The 14,700-nt window shown below is 40.3% G+C and overlaps 1 protein-coding gene across 3 annotated transcripts in view; it reads right to left on the reverse strand.

Moving 5' to 3' along the window:
* Positions 1-682: 682 nt before the first annotated feature.
* The window catches only part of LOC125345988 (SEC23 interacting protein), a 44,533-nt gene continuing 30,515 nt past the window's right edge, over positions 683-14,700 (reverse strand). The window contains exons 16-20 of one of the 3 annotated variants that reach the window (XR_007209833.1): positions 11,492-11,677; positions 10,213-10,375; positions 9,410-9,510; positions 8,759-8,890; positions 683-2,076 (exon numbers count right to left, since the gene is read on the reverse strand). Coding sequence is in view for 2 of the 3 variants with exons in the window: in XM_048338112.1 (XP_048194069.1) it covers positions 9,429-9,510; positions 10,213-10,375; positions 11,492-11,677 (431 nt within the window). In the remaining variant the exon portion in view is untranslated. The remainder of the gene's footprint in view (positions 2,077-8,758; positions 8,891-9,409; positions 9,511-10,212; positions 10,376-11,491; positions 11,678-14,700) is intronic. The other 2 variants (XM_048338113.1, XM_048338112.1) reach the window with 2 other exon arrangements.

The raw sequence follows: 14,700 nt of genomic DNA on the forward strand, positions 1-14,700 counted from the left end.
AAAAATATCAAAATCAAGATGATTAAAAAGGATAAAAAGACAAATGACTATTGGAAACCGTGTATACTGGTATCGGAACTAGGAAATTGAAAGGGAATACCAAATTTGAGAGACACAGGGTTAAAAAAGACAAACAACTACAAAAGCAATACTTGCAAAACTGTTTGGTGTCAGTGAACTGAACACCTGGGGGGGGGGAGGGAAAGGGGGAGGAGGGAGGGGGGTATGAGGGACAGGGTAACAAACAGTACAAGAAATGTATCCATTGCCTAACGTATGAAACTGTAACCTCTCTGTACATCAGTTTGATAATAAAAATTTGAAAAAAAAAAGACAAATGACTCCAAAAGCAATACTTACAAAACCATTTGGTGTAAACCAACTCAATAGCTCAGGGGGTGGGGGGTGGGGGGGAAGAGGAGAGGGAAAGGGGGAGGGGGAGGGGGGAAAGGAGGGAGGAGGTAACAAATTGTACAAGAAATGTACCCACTGCCTTACGTATGAAACTGTAACCCCTCTGTACCTCACTTTGTTTTTTAAAAAACAAGAAAAAGAAAATGAAAAGAAACGGCAACAATCTGGCAACAGCTGGCACATGCTTTTCCATGAGCACTGGTCCAAGTGGCCCCTCTCCTCTGCCCATGGTTTAGAAGACACAGCAGAATGACACAAACAAAACTGATTGCAAGTTGAAAAAAATCAAACTGGGTTTTATTAAAATATACATAAATAACCCTCATGTACTTTTACTTCATCAGTATTAGGAAATAAAGTGAAAAGTGATTATCCTGGTATAAAGAAATGGAGGCCAGAAGGGAGTCAAGAAAACTGTATTTCAGCACAGATCTGCTACCTACCAGTCTAGGAAAGCCATTTAGTGTTGTGTCCACAGCTAGAGAATGAGGCGGGTGGAATATATGTTGTCTGGGGTCAACTAAAGCTCTAAAACCTCCCTGTTCTAACTAGTAACCATGCTGAAGTTATGGACTAGCACACTACAGTGGCTACTAACGACGAAAACGGAATGAGCACCGAACGCACACAAATACTTTTAAGGAAGACATGAGAAATACAGAAGGTTGCTGCCTAAAAAATGTATCAATGTTACTGTTTTATTCACACTAATTAGAATATATACACAAAAAATGTGTATCATGTCACTTTCAAAAAATTCCATGTTCCATGAGAACTATGTAAACAACATAAAATTTTCTACTGCCTAATTAAAGAAGAAAAATCACTATTCCCATGTATTAGGAAAATATTTGGATCATTTGAATTTATAGTAAAACAAAGTGAAATATTATAGAGCAGTCTTTTCATGAAGTAATTTTACAGCCTAAAAGCAGTACATTTCATCCTTTCAAATACTTTGGTATAAGAGAAATTAATATGAATCAAAAAACACAGACTTCTACTTTGGTTCTCACATGAAGTGGAACTTCAGCAATGAGGTGTGGCACTGCTACTTCAGGTAACGAAACTGTGTCACTTGCTGCTTCATCCTCTGGAACTGGGCCTGCCAGGAGAGCCGTTCCCTCCCCCACACCGAGGCTCCCAGTGGGCATGAAGCCCACACACCCAGCTCGGAACGCGAGGCCTTCCACCTGCCTCAGCACAGACAGAAGGACCCTGCAGCAAAGCAGCTCAGAACTACAATTCACATTTAGAGCACTACATACAATTTTTAAAAATCATGTTTCTATAGTTTCTCAACAAGTCCATACTACACTAATGAAAGAAAAATGTATGTAAGCCCACTGACAATAGTTTTTTTTTTTTAAAAAAATACAAACAACTGTTTGCATGCTACAGGTATTTCTTCATTGATATCACATGTAGCTAAACAGATCTGAGGAAGTTTTCATTGCATCATTTTTATAATTGTGTTTTCTCATCTATATTATCCAAATGTGGTAATGATTCTTTTCACTGTCTTTCTGTTCTATTTCCTTTAAATGAATCTCTACATCTGAGAATTACATCTGAGCAATTGTTGTCATCCATCACAGGAACAGGAGCAAACAGAACAGCCTCTGAAGATCGTCTTAGCGACATAATTGAAACTGGGACTTCCTGTGAAGATAAGAAAAAGAGCCCTCAGTAAACGTTCCAGACTCCACCTATTAACACCGCAGTGATACTCTAAAGTAAAGGAACACACAGTCAGGACTAAGCTGCCCCAAGGAACACAGGCAGGGAGCAGGAGTCATTCCCCCAAGGGATGAGGGTACACGGCCCACCAGGAGAAAGATCTAGAACAATAATCCTCCTAACCAAGCAAGTACTGAAAGCTAAGTACTTGCTTTAATTACCTATGCAGATAATTAAATTTTAACTACCAGTCAGATTAATTGAGGCTTTTTAAAGACTAATTCTAAAAAGGACTGAAGGGACTTAGCATGTAAGTATTAGTTAGGTAAACAAATATTTGCTTGAATGAACCAAGTACAATACTTCAAATTAATTACTTTGTAGTATTTCTATAGTACTAGCTAATAATTTAAGCCCTAACTTATATAAACCCTAAATGTTATAGGCAAGTATAAGAAGCACTAACACCTTTACAGTGAGCAGATCCTGCAAGAAGGGCCTAACTAAAGTTTCCATATTAGGTATATTAAAATGCTAGGTGGCTCATGCTGTATTCCTAGCTACTCTGGAGGCTGAGATCTGAGGATTACAGTTCAAAGCCAGCCCAGGCAGGAAAATCTGTGAAACTCTTATCTCCAATCAACTACCAAAAAACTGGAAGTGGTGCTGTGGCTCAAAATGGTAGAGTACTAGCCTTGAGTGAAAAAGCGCAGGAATAGTGCCCAGGCCCTGAGGTCAAGCCCCATGACCCAACAACGACAAACATCCTAGAATTACTAGTTCTTGGATTTTGTTGGGTTTTGTGGGAAAAGGAAATAAGGTGAACTTAACTCATGTCAGTGTTAGTTTGCGATAATGACCTAGACTGTGGTATGTTGTGAACCTATGCTGCAGGATATTTAAGTGGCAAAACAGGTACCAGTGGCTCACACCTGTAGTCTAACTACTTCGGAGGCTAAGATAGGGAGGATCACAGCTAAGGTCCGCCTGGGCAGAAAAGTCCTCAAGACATTTTCCTCAACCAATAGCTGGAGACAGTGGCAGGTCCCTGTCATCCTCGTTACATGGGAGACTGGGATTGGGAAGATTTTGGCTGCAGACAAGTCTAGGCGGGTAAGTCCATAAGGCTCCATCTCAACAGAAGCAGCTGGGTGTGGTGGCATATCTGTCACCACAGGTACAGCAGGAAGTAAAAAGTAGGAGGATCACCAGTCCAGGCATAAACACTGGGCAGAAAGCAAGACCCCATCTAAAAATAACCAGTGCAAACAAGAGCTGGAGGTGTGGCTCAGTGGTAGAGCACCTTGTAAACAAACATGAGGTGGGTTCAAACCCCAGTAATAAAAAAAAAAAGCATAAAACTACAGTTACTAAATCACCATAGGATATTATGACTGTTTATGTTCCATGAAGAGAAAGATGCCCAGGAAAGGGCGTCTCAGATGAAACAGGAAGTGGGAACTCTGACAGCTACGGCCTAGATGAGGATGAAAAGGAAAAACCCTCCATGTAGAAGTGACAGTGAAGCCAGCATACCTCTTCTTCCACAAAGGGAAGAGGGGAAAAAATACCCTGATAGCGAAATGTAAACCCAGTCTACTTCACCTGCAAATTTTGTGGTTTGAATTCATACCACTACTAGTAAAGTCAAAAACATCTCAAGTAGACTCAGATAGGTAATGCCCCCCCCCCCCATAGCTAGCAGAAGATAATGCACACCCTCTTAGAATTCAACTTCCAGCCAACAGCTGAGGTCAAAAGGCACTTCAGCCTTACAGATGCTAAAATGTATTAAGTCTGATTCGAAATCATTGAAATAGGATAGACAGACAAATAATAAATCGGATAAATAAATCAGATAGCCCAGAAAACACAATACTAGTCATATGGTAAGAACATCAATAACAGTACTATTCACATATGTATGGTACAGGCAAAAATGATGAACTATTTAGTAAAAGAATTAAAACCCTCAAGACTATACACTTCTTAAATACAAGCTCAAATGAAGCAACTATGTAAGGATTAAGAGTAACAATAATTCATGAAAAGACTGTCTATTTCTTTTTCCCCAGTCCTGGGACTCGAACTCAGGGCATGAGCTCTGTCCCTGAGCTTTGGTGCTCAAGTTTAGCACTCTAGCACTTGAACCACTGCTAGCTTTTTCTGAGTAGTCTACTGGAGATAAGAGACTCACTGACTTTCCTGCCTTGGTTGGCTACAAACTGCAATTCTTCAGCCTCCTGAATAGCTAGGATTACAGACATGAACCACCAGTGTCCAGCTTGGCCTACTGTTTTTAAAAACATGTGTTCTGCTCTATTTACCTACCCTTACCAAAGCTAAAGGATAAGCAAAAATAAAAGGCAAATCTCAAACTGGGAAAATATTTGCAATAAAAACATTAATATCCTTTAAAATCAGCTGTAAGCTGGGAATATGGCCTAGTGGCAAGAGTGCTTGCCTTGTATACATGAAGCCCTGGGTTCGATTCCCAGCACCACATATATAGAAACCGGCCAGAAGTGGCGCTGTGGCTCAAGTGGTAGAGTGCTAGCCTTGAGCGGGAAGAAGCCAGGGACAGTGCTCAGGCCCTGAGTCCAAGGCCCAGGACTTGCAAAAAAAAAAAAAAAAAAAAAAAAAATCAGTTGTAAATCTATGAGAAACAAAAGTACTTAACCCCCGACACCACCAGAAAAATGCATAAAGGTAAAAAACAAGCAAATGATTTTTAAAACGGAAATGTAAGTAGGTAATTTAATACACCAAAAAGCTCAACTGTCTAGTGATGAAAATGTAAACAAAAGATGTAACAATTTCTAACTATACAATTGGCAAAAGTTTCAAACTGAGCAATACTTACTTTTTCTGCAAGTGTGTATTTATATACTGACAGTAGATAGGGAGTCTGAGCAACTTGTCTGCAATGCAATTTAGCAGTAGTACAGATTAGGATTCCCTTTCAAAATGTGTGACAGTTTTAGATCTAACAAAGCTACTTCCAGGAATTTATCTCAAGCCATCAGAGATATGCGAAAGTTATATAGAATTCCAATTCAAAATTATATTTAACAGTGAATTTTGAAAAATCACCTGACATCCAACAATGAGGTTAGACTAAGTATTTTAGCACAGAGTAGAATTATGAAGTAGAGTACGATGTAACTATTGAAACATGGCCTATCTGGATGGGTGCAGTGACTCATGCCTGTAATCAAAGGAGCCCCGAGGAGAGCTGTGGCTCAAGTGGTAGAGCATTAGCCTTGAGGAAAAAGGTTCAGGGACTGATATCATGTAAGACACAAAATAAATAATAAAAATATGCATTATATATAATAAAAATTTACAAACATAATATATATCATGTAAATGTATTAGTCTATCATGAAAGCATTGAAGATTAACCTAAATGTTTACCAGTGGAACATTATTTTTTGAAAATTCTAATGGGATACATTAAAATGAGGTAGCTCTTGTGTTTTGATATATACTCTTTTCTCTGTGTGAAACATCTTCCTGTTCACTTGAGCAAATGACAGTTTACCAGAGAGGGTGTCCCCTGTCCTTTCCAACACAGCAGCAATGTGCTCCCACCCCAAATACCTTCCTGCCCTACTTACTCTGGTGACCATGTGTCGTATTACAGACCTTTGACAAAGGCAGAGAGACTCTGGTCCACTGCTACTAATCCTGGAGTCTATAGTAGTACCTGGTACTTAGTTAGGTACTCAAACCATATTGAATGGATGGATGGATGGATGAACAGATGGATGGATGAACGGATGGGTGGACATGGAACAATCTCCAAGACACAAAGGTAAAAAGAGGGCAATAATTTGACTGTCAATTGTCTCTTAAAAAAAAAAAAATTAAGCCGGGCACTAGTGGCTCACACCTGTAAGCCTAACTACTCAGGAGGCTGAGACCTGAGGATAGTGGTTTAAAGCTAGCCCAGGCATGAAAGTCTGTGAGACTCTTACCTCCAATTAAATCACAGAAAAAGATGGAAGTGGCTCAAGTGGTAGAGTGCTACCCTTGAGCAAAAGATAAGAGATAGCTATGCCCAACCCAGAGTTCAAGCCTCAGGACTGGCAAAACATTTTTTTAAATAAAAATAAAAAAAAAATATGTGTGTGCAGGTAAATAGATGTTTGAAAAGATACACAAAATCTGGAACACTGTTATCCTTGGGCAGGGAAGATGAGCAAGAAATACAGGAGGGTGATCCTTTACTTGCCCCTTAAAAAAAAACATGACTTAGGCCAGGCACTGGCGGTTTATGCCTACAATCCTGGCTATACAGTAAACAGCCAGGGTTAAGCACCCCCTGCAGCAATCTCCCCTCAGCTGAGAAACTCAAGTCCTCCATTTTCTTTCACCTCACTGGCTCTGTCTACACACTCTCACCTCAAGAAGGTACCACTATCCATGAGTTGCTCACATCAAAGCTGTAGGAGTCATCCTTAGCCTTCATTCTCTTACACACCACAGTGGATTCACCAGTCTCGAACAGCTCTTCCTTCAAAGTGGACCAGACACTAATCTTCTCTCACCATCCCTGCCGCTTAATCACCCTAGTCTACATCACTTCTTTACTGCTTTCCCTGCCCCACTCATACTCTACTCCTTACCCAGCAACCAAGCAAGGTCGCTAAAGCACCAAACAAACCATGCCACTCCTCCCCCTGTCACTGACACTTAGACCCACATATCCCCGCCATCTAAGCTGAACTTACTTTACTTTCTCCACTTTATCTGTTAATATTTGAAATTCAGTTATGCCCTAGAATACAACTTATCCTGATGATCTCCTAGTACCAGGCAAATTTCTCCCTTCCTTCCTTTCCTTCCTTCCTTCCTTCCTTTTTTTCCTTCCTTCCTCCCTTCCCTTTCTCTGCCAGTCCTGGGGCTTGAACTCACGGCCTGAGCTTCTTTTGTTCAAGGCTATTAATCTACCAGTTGAACCACAGCTCCACTTCCAGCTTTTCCTGTGGTTATTTGGAGATAAGCGTCTCATGGACTTTCCTGCCCGAGTTGGCTTCAAACCCTGATCCTCAGATCTCAGCCTCCTGAGTAACTAGGATCACAGGCGTGAGCCACTGGCACCCAGCAAAAGGCACATTTCTTAAAGATAAAGATACTATCTGGGTTGCGACTCATCTTCAGCAAGAAAACTGGTGCTTGTCACACAGCAAGTATTCAAAATATTTGTCAAACAACTAAATGGCCATTTTGTAACTGAAAATCTGGACCGAAATAGGTTTTGAAATTACATTCAGTTTATTTTAATATTATGATACCAGAAATGGTAAGAACTAATACAATGGTACAGTTTATGAAATATTTTTTTAAACCAAGCTGTTCTGTTAGCTAAAATTCCCTAACAGTCGGCATTAAAAACACTGGAAATTATCTAAATATCCATTAACTGGTTCAATAGAGGGAAGTATAAGCATACAATGGGTTACAGTCACTGAAGACAAAGACAAAACCCAGATATGCTAATGTACAATATCATGAAAGCTATCTAGATGATTGAAAATGTGCAAACTGTAAAACAATATATTGAATAAGATCCTTTTACTTTCAAGTGCATGAATATGTGCTTGAATATGCAAAAAACTTCTCTCAGAGGTAATCTGAAAGTGGTTATCTTTCTAGAATGAAAAGGTAGGAGATGATGGGAATCTTCTTTTTTAAAAAATTCTGATGGATTATTGTAATTCTTTTTACTTTTTAAAATTTTTTATTGTCAAACTGATGTACAGAGAGGTTACAGTTTCAAACGTTAGGCACTGGATACATTTCTTGTACTGTTTGTTACCTCCTCCCTCATTCCCCCCTCTCCCCTCCCCGATGGGAATCTTCTTTACAATTTATTATCAAAACCAAAATGTTGGTGGGGTGCCAGTGATTTGTGCTCATTAATCCTAGCTTCTCAAGAGGCTGAGATCTGAAAATCAAGATTCAGAGCCAGACGGGGCAGACGAATCTATGAGACTCTTATCTCCAAAGAACTAGCAAAAAGCCAAAAGTGAAAGTGTGGCTCAAGTGGCAGAATGCTAGTCCTGAGTGCAAAAGCCAACTGAGAACCAGAGGCCCAGGATCAAAGCTCTCAAACTGGAATCCAAAAAAAATAAAAGAAAAAGAAAAAAGAAAGAGTTCTAGAAATTACTTTGTAGCAAGAGAAATGCAATACTTTGTATTTCATTCTTTCAAAGGCTTTAAGACTGCTTGTTGTTTAGAAACATGTTACCTATTTTTCAATTACGGCATCAGATCTAGTGAGGAACAACAGACACCCAGTGTCTCAGGAGGTCAGTTAGGAATAAGAGTTGAACTGACCTGTAGGTTGGTCAGTGGTCACAGACTAAGTCAATCTCTATTCTTTCCCTCTAGAAAGATTATGAACACTTAAAAACATCACCTTTACAATCTTCATACACATGGAGTAGGGGATGTACTGAAAACACTGACCCCCATCAGTAAGCATGCATCAAAGTTCTCTTTCATTTTTTCCTGAGACAAGGTCTCACTGTGTGGCCCAGACTAGTCTTGATCTCCTGTATCTACCTCCCAAGTGCTGGGACTATAGGTGTGTGCTAGCACACCCGGCATGCTTCTGCTTTTCTTCTTAAAGGGGAAAGGTATGATGCACACTGACCTTCCCCACTAATCATGCCATGAACCCAGATGCGATATCTGGAACCATAGGACATCTTGTAACCAGGAGGCAGCAAGAGCCAACATTTTGGCAGAAAGATGCTGGTGGTGTCATTCCACAGAGGAACCCTTCCTGTTACAGGAAGAAAATAAATCAGTATTTGTTTAAGATACTGTGAACTAGGTTCTGGGACCTACCAAAGAAATTCCTTACTATATTACTGGGAATCTACTTTTAAAAGAAACTACAAAGAAAAGGACTCAAATTCTATGCAGTTGAAAAGATGCGGGGGGGGGGGTGTTTATTTGATTGAGATAAGGTCTTACTAATATTTAGCCCAGGCTGGCCTTAAACTCATGATCCTCCTGTTTCAGCCTTTCAGGTTGTGGAAATACAGGCATGTAACAGCATACCTGGCTCTGAAAAGAGTATCACAAGTCAGGAATATACATTGCAATCCAGCACCTTCCTTCTGTCTCTATTTTGAATTCCAACAAAAATAAAAAATACTTCAGAGAAAACAAAGACTAAAGAGAAAGTCTTTGTCAATATCAACTACATACATACACATACACACACACACACACATGCACACACAACTTCAGAATACAAATGTCAAACATTCAGAACTTATATTAAGGATAAACTCACACCAAAAACAGAAGTCTGCTCAATGCTGAGGCTGCTCCGGACTAATGTTCATTGTTCGGTAAATTTCTTTAAGTAACAAAAGGGCAGTATCTTCAGATTCCCTAGCAAAAAGAAATGTGTATTTTTTAAGGGAGAGTTAGAAGAAAATAATCTCTATGCATAAATGTAGTAAGTGCAGCTTTTGTTGTTTTATTCAGCTCTATATGAGAAGGCAAATGATGGCAAAGCAGCATGTTCTTGGAGAAGTCTTTAAACTGTATGGATACTTATCAGCTCCAAAGATGTCCTGTCTCGGTGTAAGAGAGACAGATGGAAAAATGGCCTTTCAAAGTCCCCACCACTCCAACTATGAAAAACATCCATACAAAAAAAATGTACATTGGGCTTGGAATGTGGCTAGTGGTAGAATGCTTGCCTAGCATGAATAAAACCCTGGGTTCAATTCCTCAGACAGAAGTGGCGCTGTGGCTCAAGTGGTAAGAGTGCTAGCCTTGAGCAAAAGAAGCTCAGGGACAGTGCTGAGGCCCTGAGTTCAAGCCACAGGACTGGCAAAAAAAAAAAAAAAAAAAAAAACCCCACAAAAAACAGTGTACAATACCAATGGTCTCTGGTCAGAGGCAGATTACATACTGCCATCTTGTGGATAAGTCAAGTTCTATACAGTTCTGCATAGGAGAAAAAAATCATGCTTTGAAGTCCATGACAACAAATGGTGAGTGAGTGAGTAAAGAATCACAGAGCAAACTGCTGTGTGTGCTGGCACCTACAGGTCATCAATAGTCATCAAAGTGAAAAATACTTACCAATAGCATAAGTGACTCTGAAGAGCGAAAAGATATTCATTAAAACTCTCTATTGGCTTTTCTTGAAGAACATAATCAATTCGGCGGCCTCCATTTAACATTCCAACCTTTCCTAAGTAGTCTTCATCCTTGGAAAAATCTGGACTTTCAACAATCTTTTCTGCTAGAATATCAATATCAAAGTCAATCACTTAATCATTTTCCTGTGATTTTTAGCTGAGTTTCTGGGCTCAATGAGAATATTGCTTGACACGCGTAGCAACTGGGGAGCTACCAGGCTTACTCCCCATTCTTCCAAAGAAAAGGGGAGGCAGGGCTGGTTCTCCGAAGGAGAAGAGAGAAAGTCAACAGCTGACAGAAGTTGTGGAGATAAGGGGGAAACAGCATTGCAGAAAAAAAGGAAATAGAATGAGAATCTGAACATCAAAAACATGGCAGAATGACCTGGTACTGCATATGAAATTTGTTAGGAAGACAGTTAAACAAGAGTATAACATGTAGGCCTGAATCTTTAAAATACTCAACAAACTTCTCTCTACTCCAATTTCCACCTTGACTTTAAGAATCAGGAAAAATGTTTAAACTGCAGAGTAAAAACTCCCTAACTAGCAGGTAAAACCCTAATTAACAGTGACAGGAATTTTGAGGAAATGCATTTGACAGCAGAATCTATCAAGAAAGATTCTCCTTTATAAGAAGAACTTACATGAGTTCACAAAAAAAAAAAGAAAGAAAAAGCATCATTAGTGCAAGTACTATGTTCATAAATAATATTTATACTAAAAAATGCCTTGAAAGTAAAAAGGTAGCTGGATGCCAGTGCCTCACACCTATAGTCCTAGCTGCTTGGAAGGCTGAGATATGAGGACAGGGTTCTAAACCAGCCCAGGCAGACATTCAAGAGATGCTTATCTCCAATTAACTAGCAAAAAGGTAGAACTAAAGGTAAGGCTCAAGTATTACAGAGACAGCCAGAGCAAAAAAAATTCAATAGAGGGCAAAAGTCCCTGAGTTCAATCCCCAGTACCAGCATTCACCCACAAAACCAAAGTCAAAAAATGGGCTGGGAATATGGCCTAGTGGTGGAGTGCTTGCCTCGTATACATGAAGCCCTGGGTTTGATTCCTCAAGCACCACATATATAGACAATGGTCAGAAGTGGCGCTGTGACTCAAGTGGTAGACTGCTAGCCTTGAGCAAAAAGAAGCCAGAGACAGTGCTCAGGCCCTGAGTTCAAGGCCCAGGGCTGGCAAAAAAAAAGGGGGGGGGATGAATTTACCTTCAACTACTTGCTTTTCTTCTTCCTCTTTGATTTGATTGGCGACTTTCTCCAATTCTTCTTGCAACTGAGTTGACGAAGTATGGGCACGGGCAAACTCATTTAGTGTTTGCCAAGCACTTTTCAGAGAACTAATAAAACCCTGCTTCAAATCAGATCCCATACGGGAGAGACTTTCTTTCAACTCTAGAAAGATGAAAATGCAATAATATAAAGCGAATTAGTCATTGGGTAAAATTCTGCATCATAGAATTTAAAAGTTAAAACTTGCCAGGTGCTAGTAGGTCATGCCTGTAATCCTAGCTAATCAGGAGGCTGATATCTGAGATTTCAGTTCAAAGCCAACCCCGGCAGGAAAGTACATGAGACTTTTATCTCCAATTAACTACCAGAAAACTAGAAGCGGTACTGTGGCTCAAAGTGGCAATAGCCTTGGGCAAAAGAGTTCAGGAACAGTGCCTAGGCACTGAGTTCAAGCCCCCAAACCCAAAACCCAAAAGCTAAAACTCTTCTCATGCAAGTGAGAACCACTTCCTCCTTCCTTAAATTTCAAATATATATATTGCCTTGGTGCTCAGAACCCTCAATATGGAAAAATGTCATGTGATATTTTTGTCTCTCTTTTTTTTTTTTTAAAGAAATAAATTTCAGCCAGGCACTGGTGACTCATACCTGTATTCTTAGCTACTCAGGAGGCTGAGATCTGAGGACCAGAGTTTGAAGCCAGCTGGGGCAAAAAAAGTCCCCATGAGACTCTTATCTCCAATTAACTACTCAAAAACTGGAAGTGGCACTGTGGCTCAAGTGGTAGAGCAGTAGCCTTGAGCACAAAGAGGCTCAGAGACAGGACAATGCCCAGGCCCAGAGTTCAAGCCCTACAACTGACAGGGAAAAAAAAAAAAAAAAAAAGTAAACTTCATTCAGCCCAAATCCATAAATTTCTCCTTTCCTTGCCTCCGACCCCTCCCCTCTCTCTCACTCCAAAAAAAGTTCAAGCCAAGCCAAAGCCAAGCACCAGTGGCTCATGCTTGTAATCCTAGCTACTCTGGAGGCTGAAATCTGAGGATTGCAGTTCAAAGCCAGCCTGGGCAGGAAAGTCCATGAGAGATTCATTCTTATGTCTGACGAAACACTCAGAAAAAGCTGGAAGTGGCATTGTGATTCAGAAGCGTAGAGAGCTAATCTTGAGCAAAAAAGAAGCACAGGGAAAGCATCCAGGCCCTGAGTTCAAACCCCAAGCCCAGGGGAAAAAAAAGAAAAAGTTCAAGCCAGGTGCTAGGGGCTCATGCCTCCAATCTCCTAGAGCTACTCAGGAAACTGAGATCTGAGGATCAAGGTTCAAAGCCAGCCAAGACCGACAAATTCAAGAAATTCTTATCTTCAATTAACTAAAAGGATAGAAATAGACAAGTAGAGGTGTGGCTCAAGTGATAAAGCTGTGAGAAAAAAAGGTGAGTAACAGCTCAAGCCCTATTCTAGTACCAAAAAAAGTTCAAAAACCATTAAAAAAAAAAAAAAAGCTTATTTGTATGGCTTTCTTTTTCTTTTTGTCAGTCCTAGGCTTGAACTCAAAGCCTGGGCACTGTCCCTGGCTTCTTTTGCTCAAGACTAGCACTCTGCCACTTGAGCCACAGCGCCTCTTCCAGCTTTTTCTGTTTATGTGGTGCTGAGGAATCGAACCCAGGGCTTCAGATATGCTAGGCAAGCACTCTACCACTGAGCCACATTCCCAAACCAATAGCTTTTTTTTCCTCATCCAAATTTTTTTAAATAGGTCTAAGAGATTAAAAAAAAAAAAAAAACATTGCTTTTCTAATCTGCAACCGTGTGACAGTTTAAATATATATATTTTCTTTAACCACAACTTTTAAAATAAAAATATCACTGTCCCTGCACTATTTTCTATAGTTTTCTAATAACCACATTTTAGTCCAAGGCCCATGAGTTACCATATTTCTCATTTTAATTTCCCAAAAGCTACTAGCAAACAAACAAAGACTTTTTTCTTTCTTTTTCTTTTTTGGGTGCTGGTCCTAGGGCTTAGACTTAGGGCATGGGCAGCCACTTGAGCCATAGCAATACTTCTGGATTTTTGGTAATTTAGTGAAAATAAAGAGTCTCACAGACTTTCCTACCTGGGCTGGCTTCAAGCTTTGATCCTCAGATCTCAGCCTCTCGAGTAGCCAGGATTACAGGTGTAAGCCACTGGTGCCTGACCAAAAATATACTTAAAATGATCACTTTTCTCTCTTCTCCCTACTCCTACCCCTTCCACTCAACTTCCAGTCCTGGGGCTTAAACTCAGGGCCTGGGCACTGTCCCAGAGCTGCTTTTGCTCAAGGCTAGCAGTCTACCACTTGAGCCACAGTGCTATTTCCAGCTTTTTCTGTTTATATGGTGCTGAAGAATTGAACCCACGGCTTCATGAATGCTAAGCAAGCACTCTACCACTACTAAACCACATTCCCAGCCCTTCCACTCAACTTTTTAAGTTTAGGAGTAATACCACTGACAAGCAAAATCCCACTTGGAATTATCTATTCACTATACTTAATTAGGGGGGACTGGAGAGGGGAGGCAGGGTGCATATGCCACCACTGAACTACATTCCCAGCCTCACTTAATGAATTACGTAATAGGAAAAGTTGGTCTAGATAGCAAGAACACAACAACTCACTTGACTTAGACAATATTAATTATTTCTTGATGGATTGGTCATTAACTTAACTGTACTTCTTCTTCCCCAATCCGCAAAATTACAACTGAACTATCAAAATCTAATTACAAATCTTATTATCAACTCCTTCCCCCATTTCTTATCTCAACAATGACAATGCCAGCAAAAAGCAGGCATTCATTCAGAATTCTTCACAGCTCCTCCAATTTCTCAGTTGAAAAGTTCTCACTACTAATGAAGCAAGGTCTTCACTATACTGTCAGTGTTAAATGTGTGTGTGTGTGCACGCGCGCGCACGTGTGTGCGCTGGTCTGAGGGCTTGAACTCAAGGCCTGGATGCTGTCCCTGAGCCTTTTCTGTTTTGGTTTTTGCAAAAGACTGAAGTTCTATTAACTTGAGCCACTGCTCCACTTCCCAGCTTTCTGGTGGTTAAGTGAAGATAACAAACTTTCCTGTCTGAAAGGTTTTGAACCACAATACTCAGATTTCAGCCTCCTGAGAAGCTAGGATTACAAGTATGAGCCACCAGCAC

This window comes from Perognathus longimembris, chromosome 2 (genome assembly GCF_023159225.1).
Source record: "Perognathus longimembris pacificus isolate PPM17 chromosome 2, ASM2315922v1, whole genome shotgun sequence".
Taxonomy (NCBI): Eukaryota; Metazoa; Chordata; class Mammalia; order Rodentia; family Heteromyidae; genus Perognathus; species Perognathus longimembris.